Source organism: Podospora pseudocomata, chromosome 7 (genome assembly GCF_035222375.1).
Source record: "Podospora pseudocomata strain CBS 415.72m chromosome 7, whole genome shotgun sequence".
NCBI classification, from domain to species: Eukaryota; Fungi; Ascomycota; class Sordariomycetes; order Sordariales; family Podosporaceae; genus Podospora; species Podospora pseudocomata.
Genome location: NC_085891.1, coordinates 2,675,354 through 2,700,638, shown reverse-complemented (window position 1 = coordinate 2,700,638; position 25,285 = coordinate 2,675,354). Strand labels below are relative to the sequence as shown.

General features: G+C 52.7%; 9 protein-coding genes and 1 non-coding gene across 10 annotated transcripts; 6 read left to right on the top strand and 4 right to left on the bottom strand.

The window, feature by feature from the left end:
- Positions 1–1,101: 1,101 nt before the first annotated feature.
- Positions 1,102–4,055, bottom strand: QC762_709260 (uncharacterized protein). The gene is made up of 4 exons (XM_062893774.1): positions 3,845–4,055; positions 3,446–3,780; positions 2,991–3,377; positions 1,102–2,884 (listed from the first exon to the last, which is right to left on the bottom strand). The coding sequence occupies exons 1-3, from the start codon at positions 3,880–3,882 to the stop codon at positions 3,211–3,213; spliced, it is 540 nt and encodes a 179-aa protein (XP_062739617.1). The 5' UTR covers positions 3,883–4,055; the 3' UTR covers positions 1,102–2,884; positions 2,991–3,210.
- QC762_709265 (uncharacterized protein) lies at positions 1,759–2,565 on the top strand (the record flags this gene model as incomplete). Its single annotated transcript, XM_062893775.1, has 1 exon — positions 1,759–2,565. One exon carries the CDS (start codon positions 1,759–1,761, stop codon positions 2,563–2,565), a length of 807 nt encoding a protein of 268 aa, XP_062739618.1.
- A 3-nt stretch (positions 4,056–4,058) lies between the features above and the next one.
- Positions 4,059–7,049, top strand: YKU80 (ATP-dependent DNA helicase yku80). Its single transcript, XM_062893773.1, has 4 exons — positions 4,059–4,800; positions 4,855–5,838; positions 5,890–6,574; positions 6,629–7,049. Exons 1-4 carry the CDS (start codon positions 4,304–4,306, stop codon positions 6,638–6,640), a joined length of 2,178 nt encoding a protein of 725 aa, XP_062739616.1. The 5' UTR covers positions 4,059–4,303; the 3' UTR covers positions 6,641–7,049.
- A 633-nt stretch (positions 7,050–7,682) lies between these two features.
- QC762_709246 (uncharacterized protein) lies at positions 7,683–8,105 on the bottom strand (the record flags this gene model as incomplete). Its single annotated transcript, XM_062893772.1, has 1 exon — positions 7,683–8,105. One exon carries the CDS (start codon positions 8,103–8,105, stop codon positions 7,683–7,685), a length of 423 nt encoding a protein of 140 aa, XP_062739615.1.
- Positions 8,106–8,328: 223 nt separating this feature from the next.
- QC762_709245 (uncharacterized protein) lies at positions 8,329–9,278 on the top strand. The gene is made up of 2 exons (XM_062893771.1): positions 8,329–8,522; positions 8,581–9,278. Exons 1-2 carry the CDS (start codon positions 8,360–8,362, stop codon positions 8,889–8,891), a joined length of 474 nt encoding a protein of 157 aa, XP_062739614.1. The 5' UTR covers positions 8,329–8,359; the 3' UTR covers positions 8,892–9,278.
- A 417-nt stretch (positions 9,279–9,695) lies between these two features.
- On the top strand, positions 9,696–14,389 carry QC762_709240 (uncharacterized protein). Its single transcript, XM_062893770.1, has 3 exons — positions 9,696–10,772; positions 10,890–10,968; positions 11,082–14,389. The coding sequence occupies exons 1-3, from the start codon at positions 10,766–10,768 to the stop codon at positions 14,356–14,358; spliced, it is 3,363 nt and encodes a 1,120-aa protein (XP_062739613.1). The 5' UTR covers positions 9,696–10,765; the 3' UTR covers positions 14,359–14,389.
- A 534-nt stretch (positions 14,390–14,923) lies between these two features.
- Positions 14,924–15,015, bottom strand: QC762_0112070. Its single transcript has one exon. It is a non-coding gene; the product is annotated as a tRNA-Phe (tRNA).
- A 135-nt stretch (positions 15,016–15,150) lies between these two features.
- Positions 15,151–16,105, bottom strand: dpm2 (Dolichol phosphate-mannose biosynthesis regulatory protein). Its single transcript, XM_062893769.1, has 3 exons — positions 15,942–16,105; positions 15,795–15,875; positions 15,151–15,704 (listed from the first exon to the last, which is right to left on the bottom strand). Exons 1-3 carry the CDS (start codon positions 15,942–15,944, stop codon positions 15,507–15,509), a joined length of 282 nt encoding a protein of 93 aa, XP_062739612.1. The 5' UTR covers positions 15,945–16,105; the 3' UTR covers positions 15,151–15,506.
- A 300-nt stretch (positions 16,106–16,405) lies between these two features.
- CWC22 (pre-mRNA-splicing factor cwc22) lies at positions 16,406–19,336 on the top strand (the record flags this gene model as incomplete). The annotated part of the gene is made up of 1 exon (XM_062893768.1): positions 16,406–19,336. The coding sequence occupies one exon, from the start codon at positions 16,406–16,408 to the stop codon at positions 19,334–19,336; it is 2,931 nt and encodes a 976-aa protein (XP_062739611.1).
- A 254-nt stretch (positions 19,337–19,590) lies between these two features.
- Positions 19,591–22,667, top strand: QC762_709210 (uncharacterized protein). The gene is made up of 6 exons (XM_062893767.1): positions 19,591–20,155; positions 20,460–20,690; positions 20,752–21,071; positions 21,151–21,203; positions 21,261–21,959; positions 22,018–22,667. The coding sequence occupies exons 2-6, from the start codon at positions 20,540–20,542 to the stop codon at positions 22,583–22,585; spliced, it is 1,791 nt and encodes a 596-aa protein (XP_062739610.1). The 5' UTR covers positions 19,591–20,155; positions 20,460–20,539; the 3' UTR covers positions 22,586–22,667.
- Positions 22,668–25,285: the final 2,618 nt, after the last annotated feature.

The following is a 25,285-nucleotide window of genomic DNA, read 5'->3' as shown; positions in this document are numbered from 1 at the left end:
GCAACCCTACAGTTCAGACGAGCGGCGGCAGATGAGCTGTGCAGATGAGATGTGGGGAAGGGTGGTGCGCAGGGGATCTTCTTTCAGGTGGAACATGAGAATATTATCGTTAATCACAGTGTAAATTACCGACCACGCCTTGGTCCACCACTTTCCGACTCAGGTGACCAGAGCTCATGTCCGTATTCTTGATTATCCACAGACAATTGACACAGAGAGAAACAAAAAACAAACGAAAAAAAACAAAAACAAAAAAACATCAGGCATCACCACCTTGAGGCCATATTGGGCTGGGAAACCAGCCGAAGATATCCATTCTCAGGCATCGTTCTTCTTCGCCAAAGCACTCCGGCTTTTAGCGGCTCCCTGAAATGGTGTGAGCATCCCACAGATCTGGACACGAGACAGGGGTCCTCCCACGCTGCTAGCGGTGACGACCCGCTAGTTAGTGCGGGATTCCAGAAGGTCCACATGACCAAACTGGCTGAAATTGGCTCTTTTTTCAACGCTACCTCGCGTGCTGGACTTGCATGCAGCTGCAGATTGGTTGAGCCCCGTTTGAAACGTGGGGTTGGAAGCCAAAGAGACCAGGCCCATCTTCAATGCCCAAGGTGTGTGTGTGTGGGGGGTTCACCGTGGAGGAGGGCCATAACCACACCAAATAAGAGCATGAAACTGTGAAAAAGAGATGTTTATATCCACCAGGCCCGCCTGACCTGACCACCCAGTTGGTCTTGTTGTCCCGCTCTCCGCCGATTACCGCAGGCCGTTATTGAACAACACAGCGGTTCCCAGAATAAGCAAACCCCCAATTTTGATAAACCCCCCGTGAATTTGACATATAGGGAGTGGAGATGGATCATCACGGGAGATGGGGAAAATCTGGGTGGACTGGGCCCTCTCCGCAGTCCGGACCCTGGTCCTAGTCCGGTCAGAGCGCGGGAGAGCCTCCCCGACCACCACCACCACCGGGCATTGGTTGTGACCAGCGGGTCGGGCGGACATGAAAGAGGGAGGAGAAGAGGAGGATGTTTGTTCGTGAGGGTATATATTACGGCAGCTGCCTTGTTTTTTCTTTTCGGTTCACTCTTGATGTCTTGAACTCGTCACATTGTTGTGTTATTATTCCTCGGTCTTTTTGGCTCTTCTCGAACAAAACGTGAATATCTCTCAGTGAATAATATCTCGTCTTTCGAGTCACAAAGCAAACATATTCACTTATTATTCATCCCACCTTGTCATCTGAGCACCTCAAGCTTTTTGACAGCAAACCACCTCCATCACCCTCCGAGCTCAAATCCGACGGTGTTTACGACTCGAGCACAGTTGCCCGCCAGTAGCTCCCGCCACAACCGTTCATCCCATCCGCGACCAGCAAAGTCACCAAAGCCCTCGAGACCTACCAACTTCCCCGCCTGTCTTCACCGGCTCCCTTCGCAGGCACCGCTTCTTTCCACGTTTTGTTTTGTTGTGGAACCAGCCAAGTTAGTAGCGCCTGCAAAGAGCACAAAGTTGAATCAAGCTTCACTCGGCCGTTTGCTCTCTTGCTCAGGGAAAGACCCTGAAAAGAGTCAGGGGGAATCCAGTGACAGCCAGCAAGGAGGAAAAGGCTTGTCTTAAGCTTCGCGACCAGCCCAAAAACCCCACAAGGGACCGACGATTTTCACTTTTTGGAGCAACAGAAACCCCAATTCACCCTACCCATCAACCCACCGACCTTTTTAAAGAGCAGCATTCACCTCTTCACATTCTTTCACAATGGCAGCCTCCTCGTCCTCAAACCCCAACCGGTTCTCCTTCCGCAACCCGTTCCAATTCTTGATTTCCTCTTCCTCTTCTTCGACAGACAACGACAGCGCCAACAAGAAGGAAAGCAGCAGCAACAGCCGACCAACCAGCAGAAGACTAAGCAGACCCAGCTCCCCTATTTCCTCAAGCTTCTGGTCATCCCTCTACCGAAAAACATCCTCTACCTCAACCAACACCGCAATGTCCACCACCACCACCCCCTCCGCCGTGTCGGACACCACCACCGCCGCCACCACCACCACCACCACCCCACCAACCCTCTCCTCCTCCCCCGCCACCTCAACAGACAGCTACTTTCCCCCCGTCACCACTCCTCCCACCCCCACCGACAACAACAACAACAACAACAACAATAACAACAACAACCTCAAGCCTGCTGCTACCCTCACCCAATGCCACAATTGCGGCTCAACCACCTCCCTCGCCATTCCTACCGCCACTCCCCCCGCTGCACCAAAGAGGACAGCCACAACCCCCATAATTCACGTCCAACCCCCCGTCCCGGGCCGCAAGCAAATCAGAGTCGACCCCCTCTCTACCCAATTCCCCAAGCCGGCCGCCGAGTTGAGCGTGGAGGAGCTCCTGGCCAGGAAGCCAGGCCGGTGGACGCTGACGCAGTGGGTGGAGAAGCAAAAGCTGGTTGATCAGCAAGAGGAGGAGAGGGAGAGGAGAAAGGTGCAGGAGGATGCTGAGAAGAGGAGGAGGGAGATGGAGGAGGTGAAGAGGGAGTTGAGGGCTTTGGCTAGTGGGTTGTGATCAATCATCGTTTGGAGGGCAAAAAGGAAAAGAAAAAGAAAAGAAGAGGTTGGATGGAGAGGTTGCGAAACCTGGAAACTACTGGATCGAGATTTGGGTGGGTGGGTAGATGGATGGATGGATGGATGGGTTGCAAAGCCCGCCGCCGCAACTGGATTCTGAGACTGGATGCATGGGTAGATGAATGGGATGGAATATTTGCGTTGGATCGTTGACACGGAAAATTGGCGGGTCTATTAATACCACAACACACAACAAGCGGCGGGATTTGTGGTATTTTGCTTTTTTTCTTTCACTGTCTCCTGAGAAAAAGGGCATTCTATAGCGGGCGTTAATTTGTCATTTTTTTTGAGATATCTGGGTTTGGGCGTGTAAATGGATGGGGCTTTGTTTTTGTCTGTAAATGTGTATGTTGTATAACCAACCTACAGAGCAGAAACACATGAAAAAAACATGGTGTAATAAACCAAATTTGTCATTCTTGCTGCCATGTGACTTTGTGCTTTGCGTGTGTGTGTGTGTGTGTGTGTGTGTGTGTGTGGGAAGAGACCTTGACCTTGACTTGAGACGTTGGACCTGAGACGAACTATGCGCTTTGAACTCGGGTGGGGAGCAAGGTACTTGCTGGTAGCCTGGGGATTGGTTTTAAGAGAGTCTCTTGGACAGGGTAACGCCGTAAACAAGGCTTCCGATAAAGGTGCCTAGGTTCAGGAAGCTGGACACGCCGTGGAGGATGCCGAATTGCTTGTTGAGGGCTTGCATTTCTTGCGAGTGGGGAGGGGAGTCCCAGGATTTTTTGCCGTCTTTCTTTTCTGTTTTTTTTTGTGGCATTAATAATTACCGAGTGATATATGTAATTGTAGGCATGGAGTACACATACCCTGGAGCTTCCTCTCATCCATGACCTTGGTCGTGAGAGGACCGACGAAGGCGAGGTTGGCAAGGGCGGACACAAAGGTGGCGGTGATGGGGACGAAGGTGGAGTAGCGGTTGGAGGAATGAAGGAAGCCGGTGATGCCACCGGTGATGCCGAAGGGGTTTTGGCTGGCGGGGTAGGTGATTGCTAGGACGAGGGGGAGGGCGGTTTGGATTGTGAAGTAGATTGGGAAGAGGGAGGACATGAGGGAGGAGAACTGGGGGCGGGGGAGGACGCGGAAGGAGACGATGCCGCCTACGAAGGTGTGGAAGAAGGTTGTGCCGAGGAGGAAGCCGTAGCTGAGAGGGGGGGGTTAGTTGAGGGTGATGTATGTGGTGAACTGGTGGGGAGGAGTGGTGGTACCTGATGATGTGGTACGGGGCGGGGGAGAAGAAGCCCATTTTGAGAGTTGTGAGGTTTTGGTTGTAAGGATAGGGAGGAAGATGCTAAGGAGATACAGACAGTTGAGGTCAAGACTCTCTGTGAGGGGGCATGATCTTATCAATCAATCATTGTGCAGCTCAAGCGTGCACTTGGCTGTTGGCCTTTGTGGAGAAGCTGGTGGTTGGGGCCATGGCCCGAGCGTCTTTTTGTTGCAGGCAGGAGGGTTTAAGTGCTGGGTGACGCGAAGACATGTGCCCACGCGCGAGAGGGAAAGGCAGCAGCTGCCATCCCAGACCCAGATCAACGCGCGTGGGTCCTTTGGCGATGCTGCCTGGAGATCGTGTCAACGGCCATTTATTCGAACATCTGACATTGAAACTCATGAATTTGTCTCAATTCTTCCATTTTCACTCCAGTTGATGAGCAAAAACACACAGAATGGCCGACAAGGAATCCACAGTCTACGTCGTCGACCTAGGCGAGTCAATGGCTGATTGCCATAACGGCCGCGTCGAATCTGATCTCGATTTTGGTATGCGCTATGTTTGGGACAAGATTTCAGATACCGTCGCGGCAAGCAGGAAGACGTGGACCATAGGTTTCGTTGGCTTCAACACCGATGAGACAGAGAACGAACTCGCGGATAAAGATAAGCTCGAGGGCTACGATAACATCTCTGTGTTGCAGCCCATCGGCCCCATGAGCATGACGGAGCTCAGAGAATTGCGCTCCAAGGTCCAGCCGTCCAGGAGCTATGGTGCCGATCCGATTTCTGCTGCTGTGGTGGCACTAAAGATGCTTGAGAAGTACAATCCAAAGCACAAGATCAAGCGGAGGGTAATCCTTGTCACCAATGGCGAGTCGAACATTGATGATGAAGAGCTGGACCACATCGCTGCGGTATTCAACGAGTTCAAAGTTGAACTGATTGTGATGTATGTTTCTGTTTCCTGACGACAAGAGACAGCGCCAGACTGACATTCTTTTAGTGGTATCGATTTTGACGACGCTGACTACGGCTTTAAGGAAGAAGACAAGTCTACCAACAAGAAAAACAACGAAAAGGCACTTCAGCAACTGGTAGAAAAGTGCAATGACGGCGTGTTCGGCACCATGCAACAGGCCGTGGATGAGCTGTCAATACCTCGGATCAAGCCAGTACGACCATTCAAGGCCTATGATGGGCCTTTGACCCTCGGAGACCCAGACAAATATCCAAGCGCCATCAGCTTCCACGTGGAGCGTTACTACAAGACCAAACGCGCTTCTGCGCCATCAGCAAGCACCGTCGTGGTCAGCAACAATAACGGATTCAGTCAATCACAGACCTACAAAGACGAAGATGGGGATTCTGAGATGGGCGGAGCCGAGTTCTCCGGTGTCAAGCAAATGCGCACCTACAAGGTCAACGATCCCGACGCCCCAGGAGGCAAGAGAGACGTTGATTTTGAAGAGCTTGCAAAGGGCTACCAGTATGGCCGCACGGTGGTTCCGTTTGGCGAGTCCGACCTGTCCATCACAAAGTACTCGACCAAAAAGTCATTCACCATCATCGGGTTCGTCCCCTTTGACAGTTACAATCCCTTTATCAACATGGGCGAAACGGGTCTGATTGTGCCCCAGAAAATGAACGAGGAGGCCGAATTGGGACTTTCGGCATTCATTCATGCTCTCTACGAGGCTGACTCGTATGCTGTTGCCAGATATGTGCAAAAGGATGAGGCTGCAGTTCAGATTCTTCTTCTCAAGCCCAACACTGGTCTTGAGGATGAGTTTGAGTGCCTTTACGATGTACCTCTGCCCTTTGCCGAGGATATCCGAAGTTACCAATTCCCGCCCTTGGACAAGGTGCTTACCGTGTCTGGGAGTGTGCTCAAGGAGCATCGGCTGTTGCCAAACGATGATTTGAAGGACGCTGTGAGCGACTTTGTTGACGCAATGGATTTGTCAAACTATGATGTTGATGAGGATGGGTATGCTTTTCGCTCCATGTATCCCGGCAGTTTACTAACATGTCGCAACAGAAAACCAGTAGACTATGCACCCGTAGACGAGGTGTACAACCCAATCATCCACCGGATGAACCAGGCCATCCGAGCCCGGGCTGTTGACCCAGACTCGCCCATCGGGCAACCAGCCGAGATTCTGTTGAGGTACTCCAAGCCTCCAAAGAAGCTCCTCGAGAAAGCCAAGCACGAAATCGGCAACCTGATCGATGCCGCAGAACTCAAGAAGGTTCCCGAAAAGGCCAAAGGTCGCTTCGGCAAGAAAGACGCCGTCAAGCCCATCTCCGGCCTCGACATTGACTCCCTCCTTGGCGGTCAACCCAAACGCGCTGCCATCTCTTCAGAAAACGCTATTCCCGAGTTCAAGCAGATGCTCGCCGCAGCTGAGGACGACGAGACGATCGAGAAAGCTGTGAAGCAAATGGGCGAGATTGTTCGGAAGTTCATTAAGGACAGCTTTGCTGATGTGTTTTACTCGCGGGCTGCTGAGAATTTGGGAGTTATGAGGGAGGAGTTGCTTGGGTTCGAGATGCCGATGCTGTACAACAAGCTTCTGAGAGCGCTGAAGAAGAGCTTGCTGAGTGGTGAGCTGGATGGTGATCGGAGGGAGATGTGGTATAAGCATATTGTGGGTGGTGGACTGGGACTCATCACGAAGGAGGAGCTGGATGTTTCAGATGTGACCGAGGAGGAGGCCAAGGCTGTGAGTACATGGTTTTTCCATTCTGAATGAGGATTTGGGCTAATATTGGAATAGTTTGCGAAGTGAGCATTGGTGAGCATGGAGGCACGATGTTGTAATGATATTTATTTGTGGAAGATCGATCGGATCTGGTCTAGGCAGTTTCGGTGAGCGAGGAGTTTTTGGTCGAGTGTGAAATTACTCGCCATCTTTGTTGCAAACACAACCTGAATATTGCAGGATCTGAAGGTAGCAATTATTCCAGAGGGCAGAGGGGTGTAAAATGATTGAGGTACGGGTGAACTTTAGGCACTGAGAAGACCTTAGTTAACTAGCAGCCACATGTCCAAGCTGTTCTTCATCCTGCTTGCCAGCATTCTGTTGTATAGAGTGTGGTCGTGAAAAAAAGTCGAAAAAACTCACCGGTCAAACCCAGAAGGAGGTGGCCGGTTACGAACACCTCGGTGGTTTTACTTCGAATCGAACTCGGGGAATATCCGGTGCAAGCCCCGGCGGGGGGAGGTTGACAGCTCCAATATCCTTACCATTTGACCTGACCACAAGGGCGCCCTGGCAAGGATATTGGAGCTGTTGGAAGGTGTGTGGTTGGAATGGTATATATACTGTGTCTTGCTTCTGCCTTCATGTAGACTGGGAGTCGCGCGAGATGGGAGGGGAGCATGATACGATCTTACAGGCGATGTTTCCTTGTTTTTTTTTCATTTTATATTACAATTATATTGCCTATCTTCTACAGCTAGTGTTCCTTCTCTCGAGGCCATCTTCTTCGAAAAAGGTAATCTTCATCATCGAGCCTGACCCCCAACTTCTCGTCGGTCATGTCATACTCCCGGAATTTGAACGCTTCCCATTTCCACAAGTTGAGAGCAGAACCATCATCATCATCATCGCATCATCATCATCATCTCTCTCGCGTTTTACTCGCTTGTCTTCCCCAGTTTGGTCCGTCTCCCGGTTGTTTAGTATCTCGTGTTCCCAGCTCGTCGGACCAACCTGCCCCAAGCAGCAAAGTCGTACTTTTTAGGTCTCTCTGGTATAGACTCCCTCTCTGAATGGTAGTCCTCCCTCAGGAGATCGTAGCCCCCCCCCTCTCAAGATAATAGTCTGGTTATGAATCATCCTTCTTGTCTGTAGGGCAATATGAACTGCCAAACGTGAGGTGGATCTTGCCGTGGAACATGACCTCGGCGTTGGGCTTCCCGTCGCCGGTGATGAAGATGGGGGACAGGGAGTGGTATTCTCGAGAGGCAATCTTGTAGCGGAATGGTACGTCCGGGTTGCGTCTTGAGGCGTAGATCCAACCACCAGTTATCCGTAGCTCGGTGCCACGAGTTCCGTACTCGTCCCTTATGAACTTTTCCAAGCGATGGCTTACATCCTTGAAATCCCATACGCCGCTGTTTCCGTTTTTTAGATCTGTGGGGTGGGTGTCAAAGTACGTGAACCATCTTGCGCCGCCGGTGAGGTTGCTGGACTGGGCAAGGATATCGGTGACGAACTTGTTGATGCTGTCTTTGTCTCTGTTGTCCATTTTGATCTGACCAGTGGGATTATGTTGCAGGATGAGGGAGAGAGTTAGATGCCTATGTGAGAAAGGGGGAGAAGATATAATTCTCAAAGAAGGCTTGGTTTGTGTACATGAGGCAGGGGGGGTACATGTCTTTCTCAGGGTTAAGTATGGGTCATCAGGGTTAATTGCGTCACTTTCTCAGAGGGTTGGTCTTCCAACCTAACGGATTGCTCTTCTCTCTCTTCTTTTCACAAACAAAACAAAACCACAACAACATGAATCCAATTACTCGCAAGCCGGGGATTGAAATCCCGAGTTTTATCTTCTACTTCTTCGCCATATCAGACGACCCCAAACGAATGTATGAGCCCTGGCTCGACTGCTTCACTGAATATGCCGAAGTCACCATGGGCAAGAAGGTTGCGAGAGGTCGGGAAGGTGACCAATGCCTCCCTGCATACATATGTTGGAAGACATAGGCTAAATGGACTTCCAGAGCTACGGGAGCTGAGGCGCGGCATGTGGAAGGATGTAAGGTCAAGAAAGCACCACGATTTCAGCAACTTCTACGCCGCTGCTTCTGATGCATTTACAAAGTTCAAAAGGGAACAAGGAGAGGACGAGGTTGAGGTCATGTTCAGCGGAAAGGTTACTTTGGAGGTGGTCTCTGGCGAAGGGCCTGAAACCGAGCAAAAGGTGGTGGATTGGGCGGCGCAGGGCACGTTGGTTCGACAAGACTGGGAAAGCGAGTCTGGAGGAGCCGAGAAGTGGAAGTGGGCGAGGTATAGAGTTTGGCTGCAGAGTTGAGACAGTCTGAGGAGGTTGACTTCTCAGCATATCGTATAGAGGATCGGGACAACGTGGATGACTTGTTGGGGCAGACTCCAAACTCCACCGCCTCTCTCTCCAACTTGGAGTTGTTCATGTGCCCCTGCTTCTGGCTTCTCCACCTTTCCACGCAAGTATTGGCTTGTCGGTGTAAGGGTGGTGGTTTACTAAACCTATGGCGTATGCAGATGGAATCTGGCAGAAGACAGAGTCTAAGTGAGAGAGACGATTCTTGAGATGAACCCGACTGGCAGGTGCATCGTCTGGTCATTTGGGAGGAATGTAGTCGTTATGGACGAACTCAACTGATAAGATATGACGTGCTGCGGTGAGTCGCAGGTGGAGTCAGAGGGGGAATGCGCTGGGCGAAAGGCGGGGTGACCAAGAGGGTACTTGGTCGACTCATGCGGCATCAGGGGGATCACAACTTGCTCGATGGTTGAAACCACAATGCCGGGTTGACATAGGTAACGGTTATTGTTACCGATTTCCAGTTTTTGCACTTGACCAAGTCACCAGTCCTCTCGTCCGTCATCACGGTACAGTGCTCCAATCCGAGCCCTGAATGCATGATGGATGACCTTGACCACGGGCATTATGGAATGACGTATGTACCTAGGCAAGGACTGGAGGCCCGGAATCAAACGGGGCTGCCGGCACTGCTTGGACACACACCTCAAAATAACCCGACACTTTCCAGCTCTCACGTGGTGTATTTGCTTGACACATATGACACCCGCCCTTTCTCTGGGAATTCAAAAGTGAGGCGGCACTGCACAAATACCGTCTCGGACCGCAGAGCGCGTACAAAGATAAACCCCGCCATTTGCTGGGCTTCTGGCTGATAGCGTGGTAGCGCTGGGCTTATCCCATGCTTATCTTGGGGTTCATTGGCGCTATTCCCGTCAGGGCTGAAGTACCCCAGCATGGAGTGGATTTCCCTTGCTGCAGAACCCCACCAGCCCGCGCAAGGGACCGAACCACGAGCCACACACCCCCCTCCCCCCCTTTCCTGGGCCCTTGTGCTGCACCCAGCATTCACAGGTGCGCCGTCTGTCAACCTTGACCCCAGCTGGCTGTGGCCGTCCTCGCTCCCCGTCGAGTCACGGCCGGTCCAGTCCATCCAGGCACGGCCAGTTCATCCAGCACTGGCTATCCGTACCACACACCATAGCTAGGACGGTTATTCCATCCATCGTCTTGCATCTTCTCTTCTTTCTCCTTTCATACAACACCAGATACCAACATCAACACCAACCAGAACCACCACCATAAATTTCTTCTCTCTTTCTAGTCTTCTTCTGTTATTCCCTCTTCCTTTACTAGTCTCTTGATAATACACCCCACTGCATGCTGCATACTACCTCTCTACCTTATCGTAATACTTATAGAAAAAGGCTGGCTTTTTGTTTCGCCCGTGTCAGAAGACCTCACGCGCTTCCTGTGTTGGACAGCGCCTCTCTCTGGGATCTTCCGCTCCTTTCTTTGTCCTTCTCCTCTACAACCGACACTCCGACCGACCGAGGCGCCTACGCCATTGTTGAGCCGTTGATAATCTAGACAGCCCGAGCGCGCATCTACACTACAACCAACACACAAAGAGTCACCCCGAAGCACCTGTCATACTTCGATCGCAACTCCCTGTTGCACGCGTACATACACTTGTCAGCGACGACCGAACAGATATCGAGACTACCGCCGGTGCCTTGACTTGAATACATACTGTTCGCTTTACTGCTGATATACCTTAATTACCCTTCGGCCGGCACCTTCTTCGTCCAAGCGTTGAGGGGTGTCAGCTATCTCGTTACGCGAGCGGTATAACTGCTCGCTTGACTTCTGGGTCGCCATTCATGCCAGGTCTGTGTTTTGTCATGTCCTGATGGTATTGGCTTGCATTCTGCCCATGCTCTCAGATACCACTGAACCCCCCTGTGTTGTTCTACAGAGCGCAAGCTAACTGGGCGCATCCAAAAGTCTCCAAGAAAGACCGGAAGAATGGCAAAGAAGGCGGCGGAGTGGTCGCAGCGGTGACAAAACAAGGTGCCAAGTTCACGTGGGTTCCCTCTACCCTGGTAAAGAAGAGCAAGAGCCTGGACACAGGAAGCTGGAAAAGGAGCGATTCGGGAACCTAAGGAACTACAAGGCTGACCACTTTAATTACATCAGTAATGGGAATGGCACCGGCACCACTAAAGGATCATCCAGTGCCTCACCTGTGATCTCTCCAGAGATCAAACCGGCTAGTGTCTCGTCCAACGAGAACCCAGTTGCGTCGCCCCTCTTGGATGCTGCCTCGACGGCATCATATGCGACGAGCACCTCGTTGAACACCAGGGAATGGACTCGGGGGATCTCCGCAGGCATGGCCGGTTCCCCGGGAAACCTCATCAGCTTAGTCGGCGAGTCTCCGCCGACGGCGCCTTCCTCCTATGAAGATCCCCGCGGCATCCCGTCAGGCTGGTCCTCGCCGAGACCCTCGGTGGGCTATCACCCGCCTTCGGCCTCTCCCCCGCTTGCAGGAAGACGTCCCTTGAGCTTCCACGTGGACAACAACTATTATTCGCCTCCAGACACCCACAGCCATCTTGGATCGATCGCGGCAGCTAGGCGCGGCTCTATGCATTCCAACTACGCCCATAGAGCTGTTTCAAATCCGCCTTTGCCTCATCAGCCCCAGGCTCATTTCTACGGTGCCCCCGAAATCGACCTTGACTCGCAGTCGCATTCCGGGATGAAGGCGGGAGAAAAGGGCTACTATTGTGGATTCGACACCCTTCCTTTGCCGAATACCGACCCTGCCAGCAGCAAGTCCAATGTCGTCCTTGCCGGCTATGAAGGTGGCCTCGAGATCCTCACCGTTGGAAAACGGGAGGTCGAGACTGTTGCTAACCTGAAAGGGCTGCGTGGCGGTGTCTACCATGCCAAAATCCTTCCCTGGATGCCGCATGAGTCGGATCTTTTCCCGTTAGTCGCAGTCGTTATTCATGGGCCGAACCTGCCCGCGCCTGCTCCCGCTATCAACGTGGAAGGTGATTATGATGCGGTTTCTGCCGAAAGATCGGAGGCCATGACCAACATCACGAGCCTTGACCCGTCCTCGAGAGAGAGCGTCACGGGCAGTCGCCCGGCGCCCGGATTTGCCGAATCTTATTACACCTCTGTAGAGGTCTACTCTCTCAAGACAGGCCGCCCGGTGAGCGTTCTTCTCGAGGCGCCAAAGGTGCCCCTCAAGATTCCCATCACAAGCGCAGCATTCAAGGCACCTCCTCCCACCGGTGCCTTCCACATTCATGCTGAAGGCGGCAGTATCGTGGTGTCGTCGGGAGTTACCGGAGAATGCTGGATCTATCGGCAGGCACCCGTCGTCGCTGATCAGCCGCTGCACTTCAGATGCCACGGCAAGGTTTGGACGACTCTCCAGCAGCCGCTCAAAGGAGAGCCTGGCCAAGAAAACGAGCGAGGCCGGTCACCAGTTCCACCACGACCGAGACCTCAGGTTGCCATCGTCAGCGTCAGTTCCAGATGGATGGCATACTGTCCTGCTACGCCGTCCTCACAGATAGCACTGCGTGCTTCGGTTCCCGTTCTCATTCACGGCCGCGCCCCTGGGTTGACGTCCGTGACTCCCCCTCAGCTGCCCCAGGCGAATGCGGATCTCGACCTGCCGCTTTCCGAGAGCGTGGTCAACAAGCTCATGCGCGACGCCACGCAAGAGCTGATTCAAGGTGCGAAGTGGGTTGGGAAGCAGGGCTTACAGGCTTGGAACAATTACTGGAACCCCCAGCCTTCCCAGACACCGAGGTCACCAACACAGGCCCCTCAGAACTGGGGCCTGGGCGCCTCACCACCTCAGTTCCCTCCCACACATGGTGCTGTGACGCCACCTGTCTCCAAAGAGCCAGGTCTTGTGTCTGTTTTGGACATTGATAGTCTTGGGCCATCCAGCAATCTCCATCCCGTCACTACGTTCACCATTCCTCATGGGTGCAGCTTCCTCTCACTATCACCTTCAGGGCTTTTCCTGTTCAGCGCGAGCAGCAAGGGCGACGTCCAGACGGTGTGGGATTTGATGCGGGTTCAGAACACCAAGTCATCGCCTCTCCAGGCTACTGGCTCACCTGTCGGAGGTCCACGTGTGCGTCAAGTTGCCCAGTTCTCGCGCATGACGGTTGCTCGTATTGTTGAACTGGCCTGGACCCAGCCCCATGGTGAGCGTGCTGCCATGGTCACTGAGCGCGGCACCGTTCACCTTTTGGATCTTCCGTCGGGTGCCTTCTCCTGGCCGCCTCCGCGTCGCCGACTTCCCGAAGAGACCAAAGCTGCTGTTCCAGAAGGCTCGACTTCGGCTGTTTCGATGGCGACAAACGCCTTGAGCTCTGTCCGGGAAGCCGCCCGCCCGCTGATCAATCGCCAGCGTCGGAGCAACTCGAACACCCCAGCCTTTGCAGGCGCTGCAGAATATGCTGCTCATGGTGGCAAGGTGATTGTTCACGGCATCAGCCACTCCCTGGGCAAGACTGGGAATGCAATCAGCCAGCTCAGACACACCGGAGACAACAGAGTTTCATTGCCAAACTCTTCCGTGCTCCCCGAGCCCGGTTGCGTAGCCTGGGTCGCCAAGCGTGACCGCTCTCTCTCTGTCTTGGGAGGGGGTCAGGTCAGAGTATTCCAGAGCAAGAGGTCTGGTGCCCACGGCAAGCGGGGACAGCGGCTCTCTAGGTACACAGATCATCAGCTCCCGTTGCTGCCTGACGACTCCATAGCTCCAGCGGTGAAGCGCATTTTGGATCCCGATGAGTATTTGGATTTCTCCGAGCGGGACCTGGACCCCTTCAACAATACTCTGGTGCTGAACCAGACCAAGCCTAGCTTGCGGGCCCGGTATGGCGGCGTTGAGTCGTCTATTCCCCAAGCCGAGATTGAGTCCAGCGCCCCGTACCAGCCTTTCCACACCGACAGACGCATCGCCTTGTATGAGATGACGTCCTCCTCCAAAGCCAAGTCCTTGGAGATCACGTCCATTTTGGCCGAGACTCAGTTGGAGGACACTCAGGCAGAACCATCAGCACCGCGCAAGAAGAAGAGCAAAGCCGCTCGTGCGACTCCGCCCCCTGTTGAGGAGGCTGCTGCTGCTGATGAGGCTGCTGCCGCTGATGAGAACGACGCCGATGATACCTGGGTGTTTGGCCTGCCGATCAGCGCCACCAAGATCGATCTCGGTCTGCCCCATCTGCCAGAGGACGAGTCATTCAACATTGACCTCGAAGCCTCGCGTGCGTTGCCCGCCTCGGCGATGGAAAGGGTCCTTTTCCGCGGGGATGACGACACGCAGATTGTGATTACCACAAGACGCAGACGGGGAGCAGGTGGTTCGGGGAATGGCGAGGACGGGTTTTTTGAGGATGATTGCGAGGTGTTGGATTTTGCTGATCAGCGGGTTTGAGCGAATGAAGCGAGGAGTTTTTTTTTGGGGGGAAGGAAGGGATTTTATAGATGGGTCAGCAGCGGCAGCAACATGCGGGAGTTGAGACCGGGTTTGTGTTGCTTTCGTGTGTGGGATTAAACATCAATAACTACTACTAACTCTACTCTTGGGGGTTGGGCGTTTGGGTAAGTTTGGCTTTTGTGTCTATTTTGGACAGAGGGGTCAGGCTTTGGGGGTTATGGGTTGGGTTTGGAATAGGGGCCTGTTACTGAGGAGTGACGGCGAGTGGAGGGTGGGCATGATAACAACAACAACCAGAAACCGACAAACACCAATCAAGTAGATAGTTTTTGTCCCGATGAAAACGAGGATGAAAGTGAATAGTCGGGATTTTTTTTTTTTTTTGATTTTTTTTTTTTTTTTTAGTTGGACATTGATCCTCAATAAAAAGGATGGTGTTTGACAAATCTTTTTGGGTTCCAATATGAAAGTGATTGTGTATGTGGTGAAGGGGGGAAAGGGAAAGGGATAGGGAAAGGCAGATATGGACTGTGATATTAAAATGATGATGCATCAACAAGTAGCGGGTTTAGCTCAGTTGGGAGAGCGTCAGACTGAAGTCAACTTTGGTAATTTACAATCTGAAGGTCATGTGTTCGATCCACATAAACCGCACTCATCCTCTATTCTTTTGGAGATTTTTTGGTAGTGGTGTGGGGAGCACGGAGGTATAGTAGTGGAGTTGGGAAGGGGGTGGTGATGGATGGAATATCCCAGTAGCTTTGTACGAGAGAGTGAGTATTGACATGGTTTTTGATATAATGGCCGACAGGTTGCATTGGTTGATATGAGACAATATGTGGCTCTTGGTGTGTTTTGATCTTGCTCTTCTGTTGGAGGAGCAAGGGTAGGCAAGGTATTTTATTAGTCTTTTTTCCTTTTTTTTTCACTTTCTCTCTGTCTCGTTATTTCCCACTTGTTGCTGTTGTTGTTGTTGTTGTTGTTGTCCCAACAAGATGGTTGTGGTGTATTATAGATAGATAGATCCCTTCCTTTTCTCACGAACTGCCTGCCACCCTGGGCTAAATCAACCCATCCTTCTTCACAGTGATAATGGCCTCCTCCTCCTCCTCCAACAATGCAAAACAAATAGCGTAGTGTTTGATTCAAGACTTCTTCTTGGCCGCCTCCTCGGCCGCCTTGGCGGCCTTGAGGGCCTTTTTGCGGTTGGACCTGATCATGACGATGGAGAGGAAGGAGCCGACGACGGCGGAGCCGAGGAGGACAAGGATGACGGGGAGACGGATGGCCCAGACGCGGGGGGGGAAGAAGTTTTGGAGGGGGTGGTCGGAGTCTACGAAGGGCTGTTGGGTTTTTGGATTATTAGTGATGGGTCTGGGTGAGGGGGGTTAAAAGGAAAAGGGGAGAAGGGGAGGAATGAAGGAAGTAAGTACCATAAGAAGAGTCCAGATTGTGTAGTAGAGGAAGACGGCGGAGGCTGCTGCTAGCATGGCGAGGCCGGTGAGTTTGTCGAGCTGGAGATTAACCAGTGTTAGATAGGGCGGGTGGTGGCAAAGGGGGGGATGGGGAGGAAGACAGACCATTGTGAGATTGGGAAAATAAATAAATAAAAGGTGTAAAGGAGTGAATTGAATTGAATTAAACGTTAAATCGTCAAGGTTGTTGACGGTGGTGGACGAGGCAAGTGGTGGTGGTGTTGATGGTTGGTGGTTGTCGCAAAGTTCGGGACAGCAACGCTGAAGCTCAGTTCCACGGTGGCCTGGCCAGTGGCGCGTCAGGGGTTCGCGTTTTCTTGGGGGGGGGGAGCTTCCCGGCAGGCAAGAAGAGAAAAGTAAAAAGTGGGGCCAACGGTTAGTGCAACTGTAGGTGCAGGTTGCGCTTGAGGACGGAAACTGTTGCAAACACAGCCTTGTTAAACTTTCCATCGGCAACGAAATTGTCAAATCGACATCGCTTTTCTGCGAAACTGAGAAACGAATTGGCGCGCGAGAGTTTATCAGGGACAAATCATTGGAAAACACGCGTGTGGGATAAAGAAAAGACGATGGCGACACCGGAGAGGGAGGAGAGCGCCTCGATTACGCGACAGGTTGAGAGGTCGCCTAGTCCACGCCAGTCGAGGTCAAGATCGAGATCGGTGTCGAAATCAAAATCGCCGACGCCGAGGAGAGAAAGGGAGATGTCACAGGATTCTCGAGGACGATCGTCGACGCCGAGGAGAGATGGAGTTGATGAGAGGTCGCCGTCCAGAGAGTCGGGAGAGCACCGCCATGAGGAGAGGTCTAGATCCAGATCACCGATGGAGAATGGGGAGGTGCACTCACGCGATGCTTCTCCTCAGAGATCCCCGACGCCGGCCCATTCCCGCCGTCAATCGCCAGCGCGCAGAAACCGATCCTTCTCTCCACGGGACCGACGGTCTTTTTCGCCGAGGGACAGAGATGATGAGCGCCGCTATCCGATTAGGGATCGGAGCCCCCCTTCGAGACATCATGGCCGGTCGCCGCCTCCGAGAAGACATTCCCCGCCCCCTCGCCGCGATGGGCCGGATCGGTACCGCCCTGCTCCTGTTGCGCCGGCCATGAGAGAGCGCACCCCCCCTCCTCCTGCGCCGCCGGCGAAGACGGAAGAGGAAAAGCTTGAGGATATGAGGGCTGAATACCAGAAGCTGCTCAACCTTCGCAGTCAGGGCGTGTATCTGCCACCGCAGAAGCTGCGCGCTTTGCAGGCTGCTATTACGGACAAGACGAGCAAGGAGTATCAACGCATGGCTTGGGAAGCGTTGAAGAAGTCGATCAATGGCTTGGTCAACAAGGTCAACACGGCGAATATCAAGTTTGTGGTTCCCGAGCTGTTCAATGAGAATTTGATCAGGGGCAGAGGGTTGTTTTGTCAGAGTCTGCTCAAGGCGCAGCATGCTAGTTTGCCGTTTACTCCTATTTACGCTTGTCTGGCTGCCATTTGCAACACGAAGCTGCCGCAGGTTGGGGAGTTGCTGGTCAAGAGGTTGATTATGCGGTTCCGGAAGGCTTTCAAGAGGAATGACAAGGCGGTTTGCTTGTCGAGTACCATGTTTATTGCGCATTTGGTCAACAATCAAGTCGTTCACGAGAACCTCGCGGCGCAGATGCTGCTGCTGTTGCTGCGGAAGCCGACGGACGACAGCGTGGAGATTGCGGTTGGGTTGATGAGGGAGGTGGGGTTGTTTCTGGAGGAGATGTCGCCTACGATGGCGCACGCCGTGTTTGATGAGTTTAGGCGCATCTTGCACGAGGCCGATATCGACAAGAGGACGCAGTACATGATCGAGGTGCTGTTTCAGGTCAGGAAGGACAAGTACAAGGACAATCCGGTGATCAAGGAGGAGTTGGACCTGGTGGAGGAGGAGGATCAGATCACGCACAAGATTGGGCTGGATGAGGATATCAAGACGGAGGATACGCTGAATATTTTCAAGTTTGATCCGGATTGGGAGGCGAATGAGGCCGAGTATAAGAAGTTGAAGGCGCAGATTTTGGGAGAGGAGAGCGGGAGTGAGGATGAGGATGGGAGCGGGAGTGAGGAGAGTGATAGTGAGGACGAGGAGGAGGAGGAGGAGACAAAGGCGATTGAGATCAAGGATCAGAGCAATGCTGATTTGGTCAACTTGCGGAGGACGATTTACCTGAGCATTCAGTCGAGTGCGGATCCGGAGGAGGCGGCGCATAAGCTGATGAAGTTGAGGTTGCCGGTGGGACAGGAGCCCGAGTTGGTGTCCATGATCGTGGAGTCATGCGCGCAGGAGAAGGTGTATCTCAAGTTTATGGGGTTGCTGGGAGAGAGGTTTGCGAGGCTGAATCGGATGTGGATGGAGCTGTTTGAGGAGTCGTTTATGAAGTACTATACGACGATTCATCGGTACGAGACGAACAAGCTGAGGAATATCGCGAGGTTCTTTGGGCATTTGTTGTCGTCGGATTCGATTGGCTGGCATGTTCTTTCGATCATTCACCTGAACGAGGAGGAGACGACTTCGGCGAGCCGTATTTTCATCAAGATTCTGTTTGAGGACTTGCAGGAAAATATGGGCACTGTCAAGCTCAAGACGAGGCTGTCGGAGGATATCTTGAAGCCGAGCCTGGAGGGCCTGTTCCCGCACGACGAACCGCGCAACATCCGCTTCTCGATCAACTACTTCACTTCGATCAAGATGGGCTACCTCACCGACAAGATGAGAGAGTTCCTGCAGAACATGCCGAAACCAGCGCTGCCGGCACCACCTGCGGACTCAGACTCGGAGTCAGTGTCCAGCTACTCGTCTTATTCGTCTTACTCTTCTCGGTCTCGTTCTCGGACACCACCGCGCAAGGCCATCAGCAGGGGCCGGTCTCTGTCTCGCACTCCGCCTCGTCGGGCGAGGGACGATTCTTACAGCCGTAGCAGAAGCCGCAGCTATTCTCGTTCCGTTTCTCCCAGACGATCTATTTCTCGTTCTCCCCCACCACGTGCTGGCCGCCGCGACAGCCGGAGCCTTAGCAGGGACCGCAGCATGAGCAGAAGCCGTAGTAGGAGCTGGTCACGGTCCCCTCCGCCACGGGCTCGGAGTCCTGTGGGGAATGCCAGGGATAGGAGCTTTTCACCGCCACCCCGCCGTGGCCGCAGCCGCAGCCGTACGCGCAGCATGTCGTATTCGAGATCTGGCTCTCCCGTTGCTGATCGGTCCACGGCTGTCAAGCGGAGGAGGGATGATTCTTACTCTGTTAGTAGAAGCCGGAGTAAAACTCGGGGTTCTCCTCCTGCTAGGAAGCAAATGCGGTATACGCGCTCGCCCTCACCTTTAGGGCATCCGCCTAGGAGTCGGGATGGGGATGTGAGGAGACGGTCGCCTTCAAGGTCGAGGTCGAGGTCTGTTGGGGGTTATGGGAACAAGAGGAGGTATTACAGCAGTTCGAGATCGAGGTCTAGGTCGCCGGTGGCGAAGAGGGGGAGGGTTTAATAATCAAAGGGGAGATTGTAAATTGCAGATTTTGGGAGTGAGAGTGCTGTGGGGTAGAGATAGTTTAAAGCATTGAAAATAGCACTGGGATTCTGAGGATGACTTTCATCACATTCTTTGAGCACTCATGTTCGCTCTCTGGGGAAATCCTTTGCAATACCTGCTGAGGTTCCCCCCATGGCCTTAGTTTTTGAGGTAACACGACAGGCAGAGTTACTGGTTAATATTGTACATGAGAACTGTTTTATGCACCAGAACAATTGGCTTGGATGCCTGGTGTGCTTCCAGCAGACAGCGATGGTGAGCCTGGGTGAGCCATGCAGGCCGCTGGGCTCCACCAATGCATGCCCAGTCATACTAAGGAATGAGCCTCATATTTACTTTCAACATCACCCCTTGGCCAACTCTCTTGAAGGTAAACAATCTCGCCCGAAACGTGTGAAGGGAACAATTTCATGTTATTCTAACCCATGGTTTTGCTTGTCTTTGACTCTCATACTGTACTCTGCCAAGTGTTTGTCCGTTTGCTTGCTCTTGGTGCCCAATTTTGTCTCCTTTTCCACCCACATTCACTGCGCTCCTTGCTTCCTTCCTTCCTGAGAACTCTCTCCCTCGCACAACCGACTTTGAGGAACGACTAAGCGATTAGTCGTCGTCTGCCACCCACCTACCCCTCGCCCACAACGACATCATCAAGCACCAGGCTTGCTTAGTCTTGAGCACCCACCCCCGTCATCGACGACACCATTGCCCTTGCCGCTTAGTTGCCGTCCCCAAGAAATCCAGGCTGCGAGTATTTGCAGCGCAGACCTACGACTGGTAAGCTTTTCCCTCTTTTCTCTTTCCCTAGAGACCGACGAGCAATTTGGCAAAGAAATTTGCCAAAGATGGACTTTTCTTTCAGCACCCCCTGGTTTGCGTGGGCCCCCGCCCTCGCGGGCGAGCGAGCCCAAAAAAACGCCGCGGCCGCTGACGCGGCGCAGAGAAGCGCTGGGACGAGAGATCCCGCGCGTGCCGGCGACGGAGAGTCGCCTGCGCTCCCGGCTTGTCCGGTTTCAGCCGGTGAGGCTGTCCGCGAGCGAGCCAGACTTTGACGGGATCTTTTTGCTGACCAGCGAACTAGAGTTTGAGGACTGGACCACGTCGGAGAGCGACGTTTCCTCGGTGAACGAGGGGAAGACCAAGGACCCCGTGGACACGTACATGATGTCCACCAACAACATGTTTCCTGCCGAGGAGCGCGAGGCCGACGAGGCCTTCATTGAGCAGTTGGTGGCCGCCACTGGCGAGCCCGATTTGTTCAAGGGCATCGACCCTTCTTTCTGGCGGAGTGTGGATGAGGAGATGATCGAGCGTGAGCAAACTTTTATCTTGATGTGGCTGAAAGGTTATACTGATGGTTTTTACTCAAACAGAGATGACTTATGACTATGATCAGTACGACTCTGACGACTCGACTGGTGGCATGATCTTCAATATTAGGAACCTTGAGGTCAAGGACTCCACCTCACCGCACCGGCTCAACTTGGAAATTGCCTCGCAACTGATCAAAAAGGACAAGACCAGCAAGGCGAGAGCCATTCTTGAGGACATGCCCGAATTCAAGCTCAACCCCGAGAAACTTGAGAAGGAAGGCCTCATGTGGAAGGAGACGGGTCTCGAGAGAGGCGATCTCTCTCCGGGGGGCACCGAGTTTGTTTCGTGGAAGATGGTCCGCGGTTATCCCGAGATGTTTGTTGGCAAACGCAATGGGGAGCGTGTAAGTTGGGATTTTCATCATCACTTGACCGTGTTTGATTGACTAACGAGTGTAGGCCAAGGAAATGTTTACTATCGAAGGACTTCACAAGAACCGGGTCTGGGATATGTAAGTTTTGATCTTGTGGGATGGCAAATCGACGGGGGCTGACAGATTTGACAATAGTTATTACCTTCACCAGCCCAAGACGATCCATCCCAAGCCTGGCCTGTTTGTGCCCACCTACCAGTTCCAGCATATGTTGGACACGATTAATGCTCGGTTGGAAATCAACCTTACCATCCCCCCCGGCAAGAACGAAGCCAAGTTCAGACTGGTTTTTGGCCATGGCAACACGCCTCGACCTCGTTTTCTTGGCCGCACCCACAGTGCCGATGAATTCAAGGACCTCTGTGGTCTTGTTCCCCGCCCGAAGCCCGAGGACAATATCCAGCAAGGAACCGAGGAGGGGCAGGCGAAGCTCCTCTCTGTCTTGAAGATGATTTCCAACTCCCACAAGAAGACTGAAAAGGCTAAGAAGAACGCGTACAAGCGCTTTGAAGCCCACCTTGCTTGGGGTCACGGATTGAAGCGCACACAGTGCTACCTTGGTCTCCGCGACCACAAGACAGCTGAAGCCACTGCCCAGCCCTCCGCGGTGAGGTTTGTGTGTATCGATGTTGAAGCCTGGGAGAAAAATCCGAACATCATCACCGAGGTTGGCGTCGCCATTCTGGACACACCCAATCTCAGGGACATGGCCCCAGGTGAAAACGGCCAGAGTTGGTTCGAGGCCATTGAAGCTCGCCACTTCTGGGTAGCGGAGTACACTTGGGCTCAGAACAAAAAATACGTCAAGAGTTGCCCTGAGAACTTTGACTTTGGGTAAGTTCTGCTCACTCTCTTTAATCACAAACGAGGAACACCCTAACAGCGCGAATAGTGAAACCGAGGTTGTTCAGGGTAAACATGTGCCCGAGACCATGGGAACCATCATTAACAACAGCCCTTACCCGGTTGTGCTGGTCTTCCACGAGTCTGGTTCTGATATCAAGTTTCTCGAGGCGATCAAGTACAACATCTACAAGGCCCAGAACGTTCTCGAGATTATCGACATCAAGCATATGTACCAGTATGCCGTCCGCAGCAACAAGCAGCCCAGCGTGAGCACTGTCTGCGAGTTCTTGGGGATCCAGACGAAGAACCTGCACAATGCTGGCAATGACGCCGTTTACACCTTGCAGGCCATGATCAGTTTGGCGGCCAAGCAGCGTGAGGAGAGTTTGAGAAGAGCTCGCGGAGAGGGTGTCCAGGTGCCTCGGATTGCTCAGCATCATGTTCCTTTTGCCGAGCTGGTTGAGAAGGAGGGTTGGACGAGTGGTGGTGAGGATTCTGACGGTGGTCGCCCGGTTAGACCTGCGCAGTTTGAGATGAATTTTTCGACGTATGCGCCGGTGCAGAGCGGTGGGGTTGATGATTGGCAGAGGGGGAAAGAAACATTGCATGCTTAGATAGGGAGTATACCCGTTTTCAGCTCTCGGAGGGAGAAGCGCAATGCGAAACAGCCAGCGAGCTGCATACTTGAATGAGAAAACTTGCGCCAGTATGCGCGTTTGTGATTTTGATGGTGTGTCTTGCAATTAATAGGGCTTTTCTTAATTAGGGGCAGGTCAACTGAAACCTTTTTGCCGTCTCACGGGTACGCCTCGGGACTCGATTCGATGATCTCCTACGGTGAAAAAGGCCTGCTGAAGATAGTATCACACCCACTGCCGATTGTGGGAGGTCTCTTGAAAATAGCATTGATGGCAGAGTTCCTGCAAAATAGAAACAGGTTTAGTTGATGGTCCTTACATGTCTAGGTAATCGAGACTTGAACGCCTATCCATCATGACTTCAAAACACTTTTCCGAATTACCTACCAGGATTGTTTACAACCGCTTCCTAGCACTACATTGCAAGAAGGTGGCAGTGGGTAGGTGTTTATTATCTCGGCCGAGCTTGTCTACCTTGAAGCAGTGGTTGGCAGTGAAGCTCGTACGATCAGATAACAACAGGGTAATAGTTGCAGGTGGCTATGGGGAATAAATCTGTCGGAGGATGTTTGGAAGTGTATATCATGAGGAAAAGGGGCGGGGGGGTTAAGGTGTTGGGGTGGGTGGTTAGCAGCAGGTGTTCTCCGGAGATAGGTACGTAGGCTTTATGTTGGGTGATAAGACTTCGGCTGCACCGAGAGGAATGACGTCTCTCAGCTTCTGGGCGAAGATATCTCGATACGTGTATATATGTATGCCAAGTGGTTGCCACTTGTGCTTTGGGAGTTGTTGGGGGCTTGGTGGCCTCTTATCATAGGTATGCTGACTGCACATATGTTTCCTTGATTCATTTACTGGAAGGTAGGAGTAACCACACACAGGTGAGGGAAATCATCTGGGCATGGTGCGTTGGCTGTCTGAGATCTTGAGTAGGTTTTGAGGAAGATAGTGCTTGAACGGGATATCCTAGCTGTGTCCGATGATAAAAAGATCGCGCCGAAGTGATCTTCATTGTGCATTCTACCTCTCCCTACAGACTTGAAACGATGAATGATCGATGGTCTTGTTACCGATCCTGTATACCTAGGAAGATGAACCAGGAGGTACCTAGGGTAACCTGCCATGTCTTCAACCCCAAGCCAGGAACTCCCTTGAGTAAACGAATGACCTTGAGTCTAGACTGCGCAGGTATTAATGAACTCATTATCGATTTCAAGACAATGTCGACATCTCCACCTCAATGTCGAGACTGAGTATCTCTGGGATAGCCTTGCTCTGATTTCGGATCAGCCAACCGGTGTCGGCGAGCACGTGTTGATGTTTTTCGGCTTGTGATAGCGATTCGGATGTTCACACGTGGATTTTATGCGCGGATTTGTTTACATGCGTCGAGATATCTTTCTGGCCCATTTTTCTTGATTGCAAAGTACTTCACTGGGGAAAATAAGCGGGGGCGTGAAATCCCTGGTGACAACAGCAATGGTGGTTGGACGTGGTCGTCGATGTCGATACCCTCACCTCCATCTGTTGTCGTTGATCGAATTGTTGATGTTATTGTTACACTAAACCCGACGTCATCTCACCTTTCATTGTTGATACCAAGCTTTCCAAGAGAATCCCACGAGGAAACGGGCCACCGCTTGTCCCGGGATCCCGAGAGGACCCAAGAAGTCAAGGAATCCGCAGAGAAGGCCACGGATATCTTGGCCCTGTTGGAGGTTTTGAACCAGAGAGAAAAATAGCTTGGGCAATCTTGGAAAAATCAACCGCGCAACCGATGCGGGTGAAAGGGGGGAGGAAAGGGGGCAGCAGACCGTAGGAAATCCAGCCAAGAATTGCGAACCACCTCTCGGCATCCTCGGCGTGGCTGGGCACGTCTGGGCAATTGCTGGGCATGGCTTGGCGAGCGGTAGAAAGACCAAGAGTTGCCAAGAAGGAAGTCCAAGCTGCCGAGGAGAATCGCCAAGATCAAAGATGATGTATAGTAGGTGTGCGATGTGGTTGCTTTGACGGAGCGTGTGCCGTGTTCGATGACTGGAGACGTCTGTCTCTGCCGGAAAAATCAAAGTGACTGGAAAGGAGTTGTTGATAATCCTCAGAACCCCACAGGAGCGCAAAAGCCTGGTTGAGGTTGGGTGATCCAATCAACGAGGCTGTGGGGTGCAACTCACCTCTCTCTCCACTTCATCTCGCCTGGGATGGGGACCCAATGCGCGGGGTCGCTCAACATAACGGACGACAAACGTGGAGATGGTGTAGCACGTGCTGTTTGGCACGCAGCTCAGGCAGCGGCTTATTGTTTTTTTTTTCCTGGTTTTTTTAGTTTAGCGGACGCTGAACCGCCGCTTTTGAACCAACGTTTTCTGCTCGCTTCGAGAAAGCAGCGCGCAGGTTGGCTCTTGTTGACCCAAACTGATGGTAATCGCCCAGGCAAAACGGTATCAAAGAAAGTCGGGGTCGCCAAGGGCTTGGCACGCGGAGGTGTGATCTCTTGGCCTTGGCAGCTGCTTTTTGTGTGCAGCGGTGCTGTTGTGATCAGAAGTGGCTTGATAGTGTTATCAATCGGCAAGCAGCCGCAAAAACCAAACAATCGCCCATCCAGAATTAAGAATGATGCCCAACATGGATGACCCGCAACAACACAGCTGCCAGAGTGGAACGATGAACTTCCTTGCC

What these genes read in the sequence shown, in the direction of transcription:
- QC762_709260 (XM_062893774.1), bottom strand. Translation starts at nt 3,882, where the DNA reads ATGGGCTTCTTCTCCCCCGCCCCGTACCACATCATCAG. An exon ending in GCCCCGTACCACATCATCAG is followed by an intron (nt 3,781 to 3,844) that starts GTACCACCACTC and finishes CCCCCCTCTCAG; the next exon opens with CTACGGCTTCCTCCTCGGCA. An exon ending in GGATGAGAGGAAGCTCCAGG is followed by an intron (nt 3,378 to 3,445) that starts GTATGTGTACTC and finishes AAAAAAAAACAG; the next exon opens with AAAAGAAAGACGGCAAAAAA.
- YKU80 (XM_062893773.1), top strand. Translation starts at nt 4,304, where the DNA reads ATGGCCGACAAGGAATCCACAGTCTACGTCGTCGACCTAGGCGAGTCA. An exon ending in AAAGTTGAACTGATTGTGAT is followed by an intron (nt 4,801 to 4,854) that starts GTATGTTTCTGT and finishes ACATTCTTTTAG; the next exon opens with TGGTATCGATTTTGACGACG. An exon ending in TATGATGTTGATGAGGATGG is followed by an intron (nt 5,839 to 5,889) that starts GTATGCTTTTCG and finishes ATGTCGCAACAG; the next exon opens with AAAACCAGTAGACTATGCAC.
- QC762_709245 (XM_062893771.1), top strand. Translation starts at nt 8,360, where the DNA reads ATGAATCCAATTACTCGCAAGCCGGGGATTGAAATCCCGAGTTTTATC. An exon ending in GGTTGCGAGAGGTCGGGAAG is followed by an intron (nt 8,523 to 8,580) that starts GTGACCAATGCC and finishes ATGGACTTCCAG; the next exon opens with AGCTACGGGAGCTGAGGCGC.
- QC762_709240 (XM_062893770.1), top strand. An exon ending in AAACAAGGTGCCAAGTTCAC is followed by an intron (nt 10,969 to 11,081) that starts GTGGGTTCCCTC and finishes TAATTACATCAG; the next exon opens with TAATGGGAATGGCACCGGCA.
- dpm2 (XM_062893769.1), bottom strand. An exon ending in CAATCTGGACTCTTCTTATG is followed by an intron (nt 15,705 to 15,794) that starts GTACTTACTTCC and finishes AAAACCCAACAG; the next exon opens with CCCTTCGTAGACTCCGACCA.
- QC762_709210 (XM_062893767.1), top strand. Translation starts at nt 20,540, where the DNA reads ATGATGTCCACCAACAACATGTTTCCTGCCGAGGAGCGCGAGGCCGAC. An exon ending in GGATGAGGAGATGATCGAGC is followed by an intron (nt 20,691 to 20,751) that starts GTGAGCAAACTT and finishes TTACTCAAACAG; the next exon opens with AGATGACTTATGACTATGAT. An exon ending in AAGAACCGGGTCTGGGATAT is followed by an intron (nt 21,204 to 21,260) that starts GTAAGTTTTGAT and finishes ATTTGACAATAG; the next exon opens with TTATTACCTTCACCAGCCCA.